Source organism: Rhinopithecus roxellana, chromosome 6 (genome assembly GCF_007565055.1).
Source record: "Rhinopithecus roxellana isolate Shanxi Qingling chromosome 6, ASM756505v1, whole genome shotgun sequence".
NCBI lineage: Eukaryota > Metazoa > Chordata > Mammalia > Primates > Cercopithecidae > Rhinopithecus > Rhinopithecus roxellana.
The window spans coordinates 86827633-86840418 of record NC_044554.1 but is presented as its reverse complement, the minus strand read 5'-3'; the positions used below and the strand labels follow the sequence as shown (position 1 = coordinate 86840418).

The 12786-nt window shown below is 46.5% G+C and overlaps 1 protein-coding gene across 5 annotated transcripts in view; it reads left to right on the top strand.

Annotated features, from left to right (window-relative positions):
• Positions 1–644: 644 nt before the first annotated feature.
• Positions 645–12786, top strand: part of COBL (cordon-bleu WH2 repeat protein) — a 310164-nt gene continuing 298022 nt past the window's right edge. For all 5 annotated transcript variants that reach the window (XM_010357527.2, XM_010357523.2, XM_010357526.2 and 2 more), the window contains exon 1: positions 645–855. In XM_010357527.2, the coding sequence (XP_010355829.2) occupies positions 815–855 (41 nt within the window). In that variant the 5' untranslated portion in view covers positions 645–814. The remainder of the gene's footprint in view (positions 856–12786) is intronic.

The following is a 12786-nucleotide window of genomic DNA, read 5'->3' as shown; positions in this document are numbered from 1 at the left end:
GCTGGCAAACTTAAGCGTGCATTCACCTAGAGCGAGTGAGTTGTTAGCAAAGCGAGGCCGCGCTCCAGCTCTCAGTTTCTGATTCCGTGGGACCCGGTGGACCCCCCAAATCTGCATTTCTAACAAATTCCCAGGTGTTGCTGACGCTCCTGGTCGGGACTCCCACTTTGCGACCCCACGCACTAGACATTTGCTGCACGGATAAAGGTCGGAGAGCGGCGCCGGACACTCACTTCTCACCCTCCAACGTCAGTCCTCCTGCGCAGGTCCGCTCACCTCGCCCTCGCACGCCCTCCAGGCTCCAGGTGGTTCCCCTCCCCCAGCTCCGCCAGGGAGGCGCCGGCCCCGGGATTCCCCCACTCTGCCCAGAGAGGGGCGCGCTCCCCGCCGGGGAGAAGCCCTCTGCCGCAGCCGCGAGTGTCGGTGCAGGGCCCAGGTGCCGGGGGATTCCTTCCCCTGACGCTCGCCGCGGGGCCGGGTCGGGGCTCGGAGCAGGCGGGGCGGGGGCGGGGCGGGGGCGGTGCTCTGGTGGGCGCGGCGGAGCCAGCCGCGGCGGGGGCGCGGCGCACCTTGCTCCCGCCGCCCCCGCCCCGCGCCGCCGCCAGCCCCTCCCGGCGCTCCCGGCGCCCCCGCCCGCCAGAGACGGTTCCAGCCCCTTCCGTCCGCCCCGCTCCGCCGCTGTCCTCCGCCGGCCCGCGTGGGAGGACGATGGGTCAGCGCGGAAAAAGTGAATGAGGGCGGCAGCGGTGGCGGCCGCAGCCAGCGCCTGACTCGGCGGGGCCCGAGCACCGCCCGCGTCCCGGTCCCCGGCACCATGGACGCGCCGCGCGCTTCGGCGGCCAAGCCCCCGACCGGGTAAGCTGCCCCGCGGTCCGGCGGGGTGGAGCAGGGTCTTCCCTGGGCTCGGACGCCCGCGTCCGCATCGCGCGTTCCCGGGCAGGGCGCCCTCTCTGCTGTCCCAGCGGGTGCTGGTAGTAGTGGTGGAGCAGGTGGTGCGGTGCTGGTGTTCGGTGCTGGTGTTGGGTGGTGGTGCGTGCTGTGTACTTTAGGCGCTCGGGTCGTTGCCCAGGTAACCGTGTCCGGCCGGGACCGGAGCGCACTTTTCGCGCGGGGTGGTTTGTATGCAAGCGTCCTTATGGGGTCCCCGCCAGCACAGCCCCTACTCAGCTCAGAGCTTTCCTCAGGCCCCCGAAGTGTTTGCCATAGAGGTGGAGCGGGGAGCGAAGGGACGCCGGCCTTTGACTCCAGCCTTGTCCCTGCGGGCTTGCCCCCTGCCAGTGTTCCGATCCAAGTCTTCCCTCTCCCGGCCACGGCGGGAGCCCCAGGGTCGGCTCTCCGGGTAGCGTGGAGGGGAGGGCTCCCCGGCTTCGCAGCCGCCCGGGCCCCGCGTTCTCGAGAGGTGTTCGGATTGCCCGGAGGGTTTCATGGCAGCAGCTCTCCCTCCCTGCCTTTATTCCAGGGTCTCCCCTGGCAGTGGAAGGGGCGCCCTGGTGGGGCCAGGCCTGAGGCGCAGACATCCGTAGCGGACCCGCGAGTTTGGGGGCCCATCCCTGTCTTCGCGATTCGGCTTCTGCCTAAATCTCTCCGGGTTTCTGTTTGCCATCCCCACACCTTGCGTGCAAGGATTACACGTCACGTTCAGGATTTGACTCGCATAAAGAGTAATTTCCCTCATGCAGGACTAACAGCCCTGCTCATTATCCAGACCCCGAGCCAGGTGGGCCGTGCCCATCCCTGCCAGCCGCGCAGGCTGGGCCGCGGGGTCGCGCTCAGTCCCCGCGTACTTTGTAGATTTCAGCGCGGCGTGCTGGGGACCTTCGACCTCGCTCACTTGCGTGGAGCAAATGTGTATGAGTCTTGCAAATGGAATGAGGGTTGGGGTGAGCCCTGCACCTGCTTACCGAATGGGCCCACTTTCTGCTATGGCAACTGGACTTGAAGGAGGCAGCTTTGGGGACAACAAATCTTTTTTTCTTTTACAGTTGTGTCCCACTGACTCACCCTGCCCATGTGCCCATAGGCAGGCGTGTTGCCCAAGTGTGTAAAAGACTTTCAATTGGGCTGTTTTTAAAATTTTAAAGTTTTCCTTTAATGCCAGGAAAAAGTGAGCCAGATTAGCAAATCAAATAATCCTGAAGCTGAGAAATGTTAAAAAGAAGTTTTCTTTCTCTCTCTCTCTTTCTCTCTCTCTTTTTTTTTTTTTTTTTTTTTGCAGTGCACTTATTGGTGGTTATATAATTCTCTTTGAACAAACAAATTCCCCAGAAAGAAAATAAATGTGGGAAATCCTTTTTCATGGTAATGGGCATCCCAAAATAACATAGGGAAATGTGAAACAGAGGTATCTTTAAATCTGTGGCTTTCATAGCCTATTAAATGAGCCTATTTAAAGACACTGAATTATTTTGTCACTATCACCTTATAAATAAATATGAAGACATTTCATTTAAAAGGCTGGCAAAACTGTATCTAAAGAGTATCTGTAAGATCCTTGAAGGAAGTCTAATGATAGAAGTGAAAGGATGTACGTACCCTAAGAGCGCGGCACTGTTTTTAGCCTGGTACTGTGTAGCAAGAGGTAGGCGAGGGCTGGCCTTGTCAGTGCTTGCCAAAGCTCTGATTGGCCTTCATATCTGAATGGTAAAGGAAAACTAAGGATTTTTGCTATGGAAAACATGAAATTATTATTCCTGATGCATTCAGTTCTTTCCCTCACTCGTATCCAGTGTCTAATTTACTTGTCCGAACGTCTTTGTCCAAGAAATGTAGACATATTATTTTTAACTTCTATTGTTCTCACTTTGTCATTTGTTAACACTTTCTGCATTAACATTAAGCATCAATAAAATATTAATATCCTTAATAGTTTTTCAGACAAGAATTATGTGTTTAATAAGCAATTTTGTGTTCAAATCTGAGGAGATAAATGGTGTTAGGTCTTTCAATATTTTACATAATTTAGGTGTATGCTTGCTAATTATAAAGGTTAGATATTGCTGTGAAATTGCTGGCCTTAGTACATTGTTGGTGGCAGGCAGATTCTATTGGCTCTTCACTGAGATTACTCATCTGTTCCCTGACATTAAGGCAGTGTTTGCAGTGTTCCTGAGGGAAATTTGTTTTCCATCTGATTCTGCAACCGTTTATTATAAAATCAAACTTTCAGTAAGCCACTGTCTTCCCACATGATAACAAACTGATGAGGTGAAGCTTTTGCTGTTGCTGAAACTACCACTCCTTGTGTTTTACAGAAACAAGCTAGACTGGGTGCAATGAATTAAGGAGATTTCACCCTGTGAAATACGGCCTACAAACGCTTTTCTAGAGGATTACTGAAGGGAGATGGGTTGGTGAATGTGAATTCACTGACTCTATGTCTGGCTAAATTATTAAGAGGTAGTTATTAGTTAACTTTGTGAAAAACACAAATACGCATTTTTACTTGGATTGAAATTGTATGGTTTTTACTAGGAATTTCATTAAATCAGTGATATATGACTTCCTTGACTCCTGGGGAAAGTGCTCTTTTAGGAAAGAGGCTGTGTGCAAAAACAAGTCAGACTTGATGTGACTTTTAGGGAGTTTTAGAGCTCGGTTGAAGTATAAGAATTGACAGAATACTCAGAACACAAATAAAGGCAAATTGCCTTTTGGTGAGGTTTTGAAGTATATTTAACTCCGTACTTTATCTGTTTACTTTATCTGTTTGTCTGAATATTTATGGGAGCCATCCCAGTAGTCGGCTGTTACAGAACACAGGGCTAAATTTCCCATTGGACCCTCTATTAGTAAAGGACAGAAGAAGGCTTGCTGTTTGGCAGGACCATGCTTACTTTTTTTTTCCTATGGAGGAAAGACATGTTTCTGTAGAATACAATAATCTCCAATGACATGAAATGTCAAAACAGCTGGTGCATTTGATCAATGGCTGTATTCAAGCAGTTTGCTCATGTAAAAATCAGTGAAAGTTTTGCTAATCAGTTTCGTCAAAATGTGGACTTCACGTAAACATAGCTGTTATTTCTTTGCATAAATTTATATTTATTTAATCAAATTATTAGAACCAGAAGAAATTTGAAAACATAAATCGAAGTGGGTAACTTGAGCTACTCTAGTCCCGTTGGTACTGCACATAGTATTAAGTGTAGAAGATCTGTGACAATTGATAGTGACCTGGGGCGGCCACAGTGACATTTTGTATTAAACCCTCATAAGCATGCAGATATTATGGAAATATTAACTCTACACCATAATCGGTGGCTTAGGTTTCTAGGCCTTTGGCTTTTGGCTAACATGTTAGAGAATGTGTTTACATTCTTTCAAATGAGAGCATGTATAATGAACTGTTACATAAAACTTTTCCTGTTAGATTTGAGCAATATTTTTAAAAGATGTTACTTCTGAGCTACTCTTTATTTTGGCAATTCATTTAAGAAAGTAAAAGTTAAGGATTGCTTGATGTAATGTAGAGAGTAGGCCTAGGAATTTTAATGTTTTGTAATTAAAATATTTATGAATAAATTAGAAGAGTTGGACATTTCTGTGTTGCAATATCACCTAGTCTCAGAGCATTTTTATTATTTCTCAGTGGTTGTATAAAGGGGATAGAACTGAAGTATGAATATAGAACTGAAGTATGAATAAAATTTGTTACAAAGGTATTTGTTAAGTGTTGCGTCTCTTCTGCCCCCAGGAACTTTTGCCAGCAGTCCCTCCTGTGTTGTCTTGTGATCTCCAGTGCACAGGTGGAGTGGGTTATTATTGGGTGGAACCTTGACCCAGGCAGAGCCATAGCCCCCACGTATATGCAGGCCTGGATTCTGTGGACTCCTTAATTTGGGATCCAGGGAATGAAGTCATAATCTGTGTGCACGCAAGTGCTCCTGTAATTATTAAGAAAACAATGATTATAGGATGCATCTATACACCATAATAAGTAGTTTAGGTTTCTAGGCCTTTTGTGCTTTGTTACAAATTTATGATTGAATTTAATTTTGTAATTGATCTACAGTTTTGAAAAGTGAGCATAAATATTTGATACCAAAGTAGTAGTAATATTTAGATCAAGGACATGCAAATCTTAAATATGCTAATAACACTTGGTTCTGATTTAGACTTAAACTTTGTAAATACACTAACAGAGAGTTCCTGTATTTATTTACTTTTTTGGTGGGGGGACATAATCTCACCATGTCACCCAGGCTGGAGTGCAATGGTGCAATCTCAGCTTACTGCAACCTCCGCTTCTTGGGTTCAAGTGATTCTCCTGCCTCAGCCTCCCGAGTAGCTGGGATTACAGGTATGTGCCACCACACCCAGCTAATTTTTGCATTTTTTTTTTTTTTTTTTTAAGTAGAGATGGGGTTTCACCATGTTGGCCAGGCTGGTCTTGAACTCCTGACCTCGTGATCTGACCGCCTCGGCCTCCCAAAGTGCTGGGATTACAGGTGTGAGCCACTGCAGCTGGCTGAGGTCCTGTATTTATTATATGGTGTCTTCTTACATCCCTTCATTCTCTCCCCATCCACATTTAATTATGAAGATTTTATGTGTTGGTTAATTTTAGTTATGTGATTTTTTTCAGTTACCTTATACTATAGCTGAAAAAAAAGTTGATATTTTATGACCCACTGAAAGCTTTTACATATCTTCATCTTTGTACTTTCTATTTAAAATACTGTACTTGATGCTGGTTTATATTACTACATAGAGATGTATTGATAATATGCCTTTTTATACTTCTATGATTTTCATTTATTTGAGTTGTAAATTTTAGTTTCCACCTCCCCCATTTTATACTTCGCTTTCTCACTTCCACCTTGTCACCTGAGTGTTTCTGTATTTTTCAGGGTCACTCCCTGGCTTTCTGCCCCTGAATTGATGGGTAGCCTATGTCAGTTTTCTTTCATGGTTCCATAATTCCGTATTTTTCATCTGTCTCTTCCTGGAATAGAATTAAACTTTTTTTCCTCATGTATACTTTATATGATTTTAGTTGCCTCTTGCAAAGCTAAAGATGGTCAATACTTTCAAGTCCTAGTGCTATTTATTCTAGACTAGAGTTTGCTGTCTCCTCCGGTGTGACAATAGACAATGGGTCTCCAACAGTGTGTATATTTCCTGCTGCCTGTCTCAGGGCCATCCCTGTGCTTCTGAGCCAGCCCCTCCAGAGAAGGGTGGCTTTCCCCAGCTGGGAGAAACTCTGTGGCCTCTTGGGGTGTTAGCACACTCCCTCTGCTCTCCTCATCAGGTGGCGAGCTGCTCCCTGCCAGGGCCTTGTCTTCTACAGGCCAAGTCCAATTAGAGTAATCCCCCCAGCTAAAAACATTTCTATTAAGGAAAAAGCTTTTTAAGCAACTGCCAGAGTATATTTTTCTTGGATACATTTGATTAGACAGATTCCCAGACCACAAATACTTTTGTACAAATACTTTTGTAGATCTGGTTCCCATCTGCACCACACCACGTGATGCCTGTAAAAAAGACACCAATAGATTTAGAGAAGCCAATAAAGTCCTTATCCCTTAAAAAAAAAAAAAAAAAGAAAAGAAAAAAATACAACCGGCCAGGCTCGGTGGCTCATGCCTGTAATCCCAGCACTTTGGGAGGCCGAGGTGGGCAGATCACGAGGTCAAGAGATCAAGACCATTCTGGCCAACGTGGTGAAACCACGTCTCTACTAAAAATACAAAAATTAGCTGGGCATGGTGGCGGGCGCCTGTAATCCCAGCTACTCAGGAGGCTGACGCGGGAGAATCGCTTGAACCCAGGAGGCAGAGGTTGTGGTGAGCCGAGATTGTGCCACTGCACTCCACCTGATAACAGAAAGAGACTCTGTCTCAACAAAACAAAACAAAAACAATCCTCTAAAGATAAACCAGGTAAGTCAGGAGTCCTGGCTGGTCGATCCCATCTCTTGTCTCCCAGGTGCCCCTCTAGCATTCACTGCCCAAGAACCTGAATCCCCATGGGGAGCCATTGCCTTAGGGATGCTCCCACCTCCCTCCAGACAGAGGCTGGCAAGGGCCAGACAGGGCATCCTTCCCTGATTCAGAATGCCCTCTGCTTATTTGTTAATCCTGTTGACTTTCTTCTACCAAAGGCAGACAGCGGGAGGATTAGTGGAAAGAAAATTATCTCAGGAACAAGAGCTTTGGACCCTGGTGCCAGTTGTCCAAGGTGAAATTGCTCCTTCTCCACGCAACCTGCAGACCCATCCTGTCGGGGCCTCTCCACACTTGCTCAGCCTCAGGGCTGTCTGATGATGTTTCTGCCAGGCGCCAGTGTTCTCCATCAGTGCTGCCACAGGTGCTACTGAACACTTGACTGGTAACTACTGCAACTAGGAGCTGAGTCTTTCACCTTTTAAAATTTTAATTCATTTAAACGTAAATAGCTGTGTGCAGCTAGTGCCAGTGGACAGCGAGGCTCCAGCCTTTGGATTTGCCACTCTGTTTGCCACTGCAGCTTCCCAGGCCTCAGCCCGGGGTCTCAGGCTTTCTCTCTGCCTTGGCCTGGAGAGCCTTCTTGCCCTTCTCAGAATGCCACCTGCTTATTGTTTAAGCTGCGGCTGGTGCTCCCCCAGGAGGCCTCCTGAGAGTAGCCCTCTCACACTCCAAGCCCTCCCCTGTCCGAAAACCTCCTATGGGACTATGATTGTCCCTTTACTTGCCCCTCTGACCCACTGAATTCTGAGCAGCTGCTTGGAGCCAGGACTATCACTTTGTAAGCTTTTGTGTCATCGGTTTGTGGCCTGTGATGCACAGAACAACCCCTGCTTCCCTCTTGCTCGTGGAAGGAGTTAGATAACATGATCATAGACTCATGTGAGCTCTGAAATCATATGATTCAGTGTTCCCAGAATATTCTAGAGTCCTCGTTCAAAAAAACTGTTTCTTAAATTGCTGCTTAAATCTTGTTTTTGCCAGCCTGTATGAGAACAGACCGATCTACTGGCACTAACGTATTTGGAACTGATGTGCTTGGACTGTGCTTGCCAGTCATGCAGCCTGTTCGGTGCAGATTTGGGAGGTGTTAAGAGGTCTTATTTTGAGGAACATAAAGTGGTAGTGGCTTAAAGAGGAGATAATTCTCTCTCTTATCTAAAAGTCCACCGTAGGGGTCCTGGGCTGATGTTGGGGTGCAGTGCTCCCAGAGACCTGCTGATTTTTATTTGGTGCTCGACTGTAGCTAGTGTGCAGTCTCCATCTGTTCCAGCCTGGCCTGAGGAGGGGGAGATGCACCCTGTCCTTTCATATTTCACCTGCCAGCCATACAAGTCCCTTTGCTCATGTCCCCTTGCCGCAACCATAATCACATGGTCCTTAAAAGAGCAGCTTGGAGGCAGGGGGAGCAGAGATCTTAGCCATCATGATTGCATTTATGACTCCTGTGAGGGCCAGGGGAACGTAGGTGTTAAAGTGTACAGATGGGTAGGTGGCTCCAGTGAGCATGTGGCTCCTCTTCTCCCCACCGGGGTCTTGGGAAGGGGTTGACTGTTTCTGGCCTTTCTGAAAAACATGTCCTTAGTTTGCTGTGACACACACCCACATCCTGTAGAGCCGTGACCTACAAAGCCCATGCCTTCCAGTCATCTAAGGGGAGGAAGTGATGTTTATGCTGTAATTTTAAAGGCCCGTGGTAAACAGGACTTTGCATTTGCAACACATCAGGGTGCTGACGTCCTTTGCTTTTTATGATGTCTCTGTTCTCCTTGTCCATGCTATAGCCAGCCACTTCCACTTATTCATAGTGGGCCCTAACCTGGAGGAATGGGGAAAAGAGGATCCCCCAGCCCCAGCCCTTAGGGTAGTTGTACCTGGGAAAGTCAGAGCTTCCTGCTGGTTTGGAGGAGGTAGGCAGGTTGGAGAGAGTCCTTGTTAGAATGAGGAGTATTGGCAAAGCATTGTCTTATCATAAGTTCTCTGTGTGGCTTAAGGACTCATAGAGCTGGAAGAGGAGAAATACCAAATGGATTAACTTTGCAATTACATGTGGATGGCTTGAGCAGTTAAGTAAGTAGCAAACTAAGGCTAAGGAACATAATGGGAAAACCAGCTGTGTGTGTGAGTGTATGTATGAGTGTGTGTGTGTCTGTCCGTGTGAGAGTGGGCATGAAGTTAAAGCTAACTTCCAGCACTTGGCAAAGCAGCAGATTACCAAATCAGTTCTGGCAGTTTTCAAACTTAATGACTTGGGAGTTGTATTTAAAAATAGTCTTGGGGAAGAGTGTTAATGCAGCCAAAGTGTATACTTTCGTTCATGTGGCTAATTTTTTAGTTTCTAAATACAGTTTGGTTGGCTAGAACCCTCTTAATTAAGTGCAAAATCCACTAATGTTCAATGCACAAACCATTAGCCTGGAAGGAGACTGATCGACAGCAGCCAGAGTCTGAACATTTGCCATGCAGGGCAGGTCCTTGCCAGGCTTTCCCGTCCATCCATCTGTCCATCTGTCTTGTTGTCTATAGCTACCAGGTAGAATTAGTTTTGGGTGGAACTGAGAACTTTCTTCCTCCTACTCCTGCCTAAACCACTTATTACATGATAATGGTTATCTGCGCTCTAACAACATCACACATAGAAAGAGTGAATTGCAGATCATTCACAAGAGCCAAGCCACCCAATTGGATTTAAAAAGTGTGAATTGGGGTCATGAAGTCTGAATGTTTCTCATGCTGGGACAACACCCTAAATCGCTACACTTTACCACTTCTCAGAAATATTTGATTGGTTTCAGTTGGTTTCAATGGCACAAGCCATAATCAAAGACTGTGTTCTGAATGCAGTTAATTTGTGAATTTAACAATAAACGGAAAAGTAAGGAAAACTAGTTTGGAAGCTAGAGAAAACTGAAAAATATTTCAGTTTGGAATATTTCCTTATTATTTGTCCATTTAATTTTACTTACCATCATGTTTCACATTTTTAGAATGATAGGTTTTTCTAAAGGAGGACACAAAAGTGTTCTTCACAAGGACTTGCCGTATTTCTGCATTTGAGCCACTTGCCTGCTGCCATTGTCCAGCTGACAGAGGTAGGAGATGGTCAGAGCCTGCTCCTTGTGCGTGGGAGGTCTGGCTCTCCCCATCAGGGCCCTCTAATGTTGGCAGGACAATACTGTCCTCTGTGTTTTGTTTTTGTTTTTGTTTTGAGATGGAGTCTTGCTCTGTCACCCAGGCTGGAGTGCAGTGGTGTGATCTCAGCTCACTGCAACCTCTACCTCGTTCAAGCGATTCTTCTGCCTCAGCCTCCTGAGTAGCTGGGATCACAGGCCTGCGCCACCATGCCTGGCTAATATTTTTTGTATTTTTAGTAGAGATGGGATTTCACCATATTGGTCAGACTGGTCTTGAACTCCTGACCTCAAGTGATCCACCTGCCTTGGCCTCCCAAAGCGTTGGGATTACCGGCTTGAGCCACCGCACCCAGTCTATCCTCTTGGTTGTGTAGGTGAGATTGCCATGTGACTCTGAAGTCTCTTGTCAGTGTCCATGTCCTCATTCTTGGCCACTCTGCTAGGCCACATTGAAGCACGGAACTCATTTTCCAAGCTGCTTTATGAAAGCTGCTGCCCTGGCTCCCTGCAGGGTGAAGGACGATGTTGCTCTACTCTATTTCTGAAGCCCTGCAGTGTCTCAGCAGCATTTTGCCATGAAAAGCCAGTCTGCCTGCAGACATCCTTATGACTTATTCCTGGTATAGGAGCCTCATGATTACCTGTTTGATTGTGACAGAACTCATGCGTTTCTAGCATGTGTGACTCCTGAGGCTCTTAGGTGGGATTTTACTTTTTCAAAGAAATATGTGGGATGTGATGGGAGAGGACCAAACTCAGCTGTTGTAGAGCACAGAGCAGTTGTGAATTAGTGTAAGGAGTCGAATCCAGACTCCCCCTCATCAAAGCAAGATGTTCTGCCTTGATACTGGCTGATTAATTAATAGACATTGAAAAGTCTTCTCTTTTGTACAGGATGTTGGCCCAGCTCAGTGTCTTGGGCTGATAAATTTAATGAAAACACAGAGCTCTGCTCTGTTCAATACATGAGCTTCCTTCAAAGTAGAAGCTATACAGAACCCAGACCCACAAATTCACTAATTGTGTTTTCTTTAGGTAACTTTATGCAGCCCTTGCTCCAGGCTGCAAGAGCCTCAGTGATGAGCTGGGTGATGCTTTTAGGGCCTCTTCTCTGCAGGTGAGTTGGGCCCTGTTGGCCTGGGCGTGCTAGATAGTGTCGGGGCTTCTAGAGGCCAACACCCTCCAGCAGGGATGAGCTGAGCATGGGGAGAAAATAGCCCTGGTGTGTGGCACTTCCAAGCCCCTCTAGGTTCATGGTGCCTAGTGTCACTGTGCTTGTGGGATCCCACTCATCTGCATTACAGCTCACACCTGAAGACACTTGGGAAGCAAGAGCCATCTTCATTCATCAAGTATAATGTTTTGTTTTGTTTTTTTCCCCAAGACAGAGTCTTGCTCTGTCGCCTGGGCTGGAGTACAGTGATGTGATCTCAGATCTCAGCTCACTGCAACCTCCATCTCCTGGGTTCAAGCAATTCTCTTGCCTCATCCTCCCGAGTAGCTGGGATTACAGGCACGTGCCACCATGCCCGGCTAATTTTTTTTGTATTTTAGTAGTGACAGGGCTTCACCATGTTGGCTGGGCTGGTCTCGAACTCCTGACCTCAAGTGATCCACCTGCCTTGGCCTCCCAAAGTTCTGGGATTACAGGCATGAGACACCACGCCCGGCCATCATTGAGTACAGTATTTTAAGTGCATACCTGGTACCTGGTTTAGGGGCTTTTTAGTGCCATGAATGAGCTGTGTGTTCTTGGCTCTCCTGGGGCCTATGCAAGCAGAATGTCCCTCAATCTATTTTTTTTTTAAATTTAGTTTTAGTCACTTTCACAAAAGTAATTTATCCTTCTTGCAATGTTTCACTTACCTGTGCAGAATCCTCCTTCTGTTAGAACTGATTGTTCTAAATGACATGTACCAAGCTGGAAGATTATATCTTTTGTCTTTTTATTTCAACTGTTGATCTGTAGAAAATATTGCTTTTTAGATGAGGTATCTAGACGGCAACCTCAGAGGAAAATTATGTGTTAGAAATGTTTTCTTGATGTTTACTTTTCATTTTCGGAGTTTAAAATTATACAGTATTCTTACAGTCAGGGATAAGACTGGCTGCAGAGCCTGATGGGAAGTAATACACGACTTGTATTTACACTGGGCTGGCTTTCATGATTTACCCATGTGCCTGGGAGGGGGATGCCCTTCATTTGTGTAACATTTTTTACTTAGGGTGGTGTTTTTATAATGCTAAATATTTGTTATCATGAAAAGATGTTCTTATTTATTTTAAACAAATGAAAGTGACATATAACTGAAACAGATTTTCCACAAGGCTCAGCTTGTGTCCTTCTTTGTTGTGTCACAGTGACGTAGGGACTGGCCCTTGCGCTACCTAGTGGTGCTGGCATTTGGAGGGGCGGGGGCTGTGCTCTGGGGAGCACGGCTGGTTTGCAGCTCTCTGGTAACTTCTTGGTGAGGGTGTCAACCTACAGAATGTGAGTGGAAGGACAAGGCCCACACATCCATCCTCCCCCTGAAAGCTGTGTCACTCCGAGGGACTGTTTAACCTCCTTATCCCTCAAGACTAAGGCGGAGATGATTAGATTGCAGGGTTTTATGAGATGATTAGAGACCAGGAGTAACAGCATCAGTGGAGGGCCTGTCACAGGACAGTTCCCATTTTTTTTTCTATTCTTTTCTCTTTATAAAATA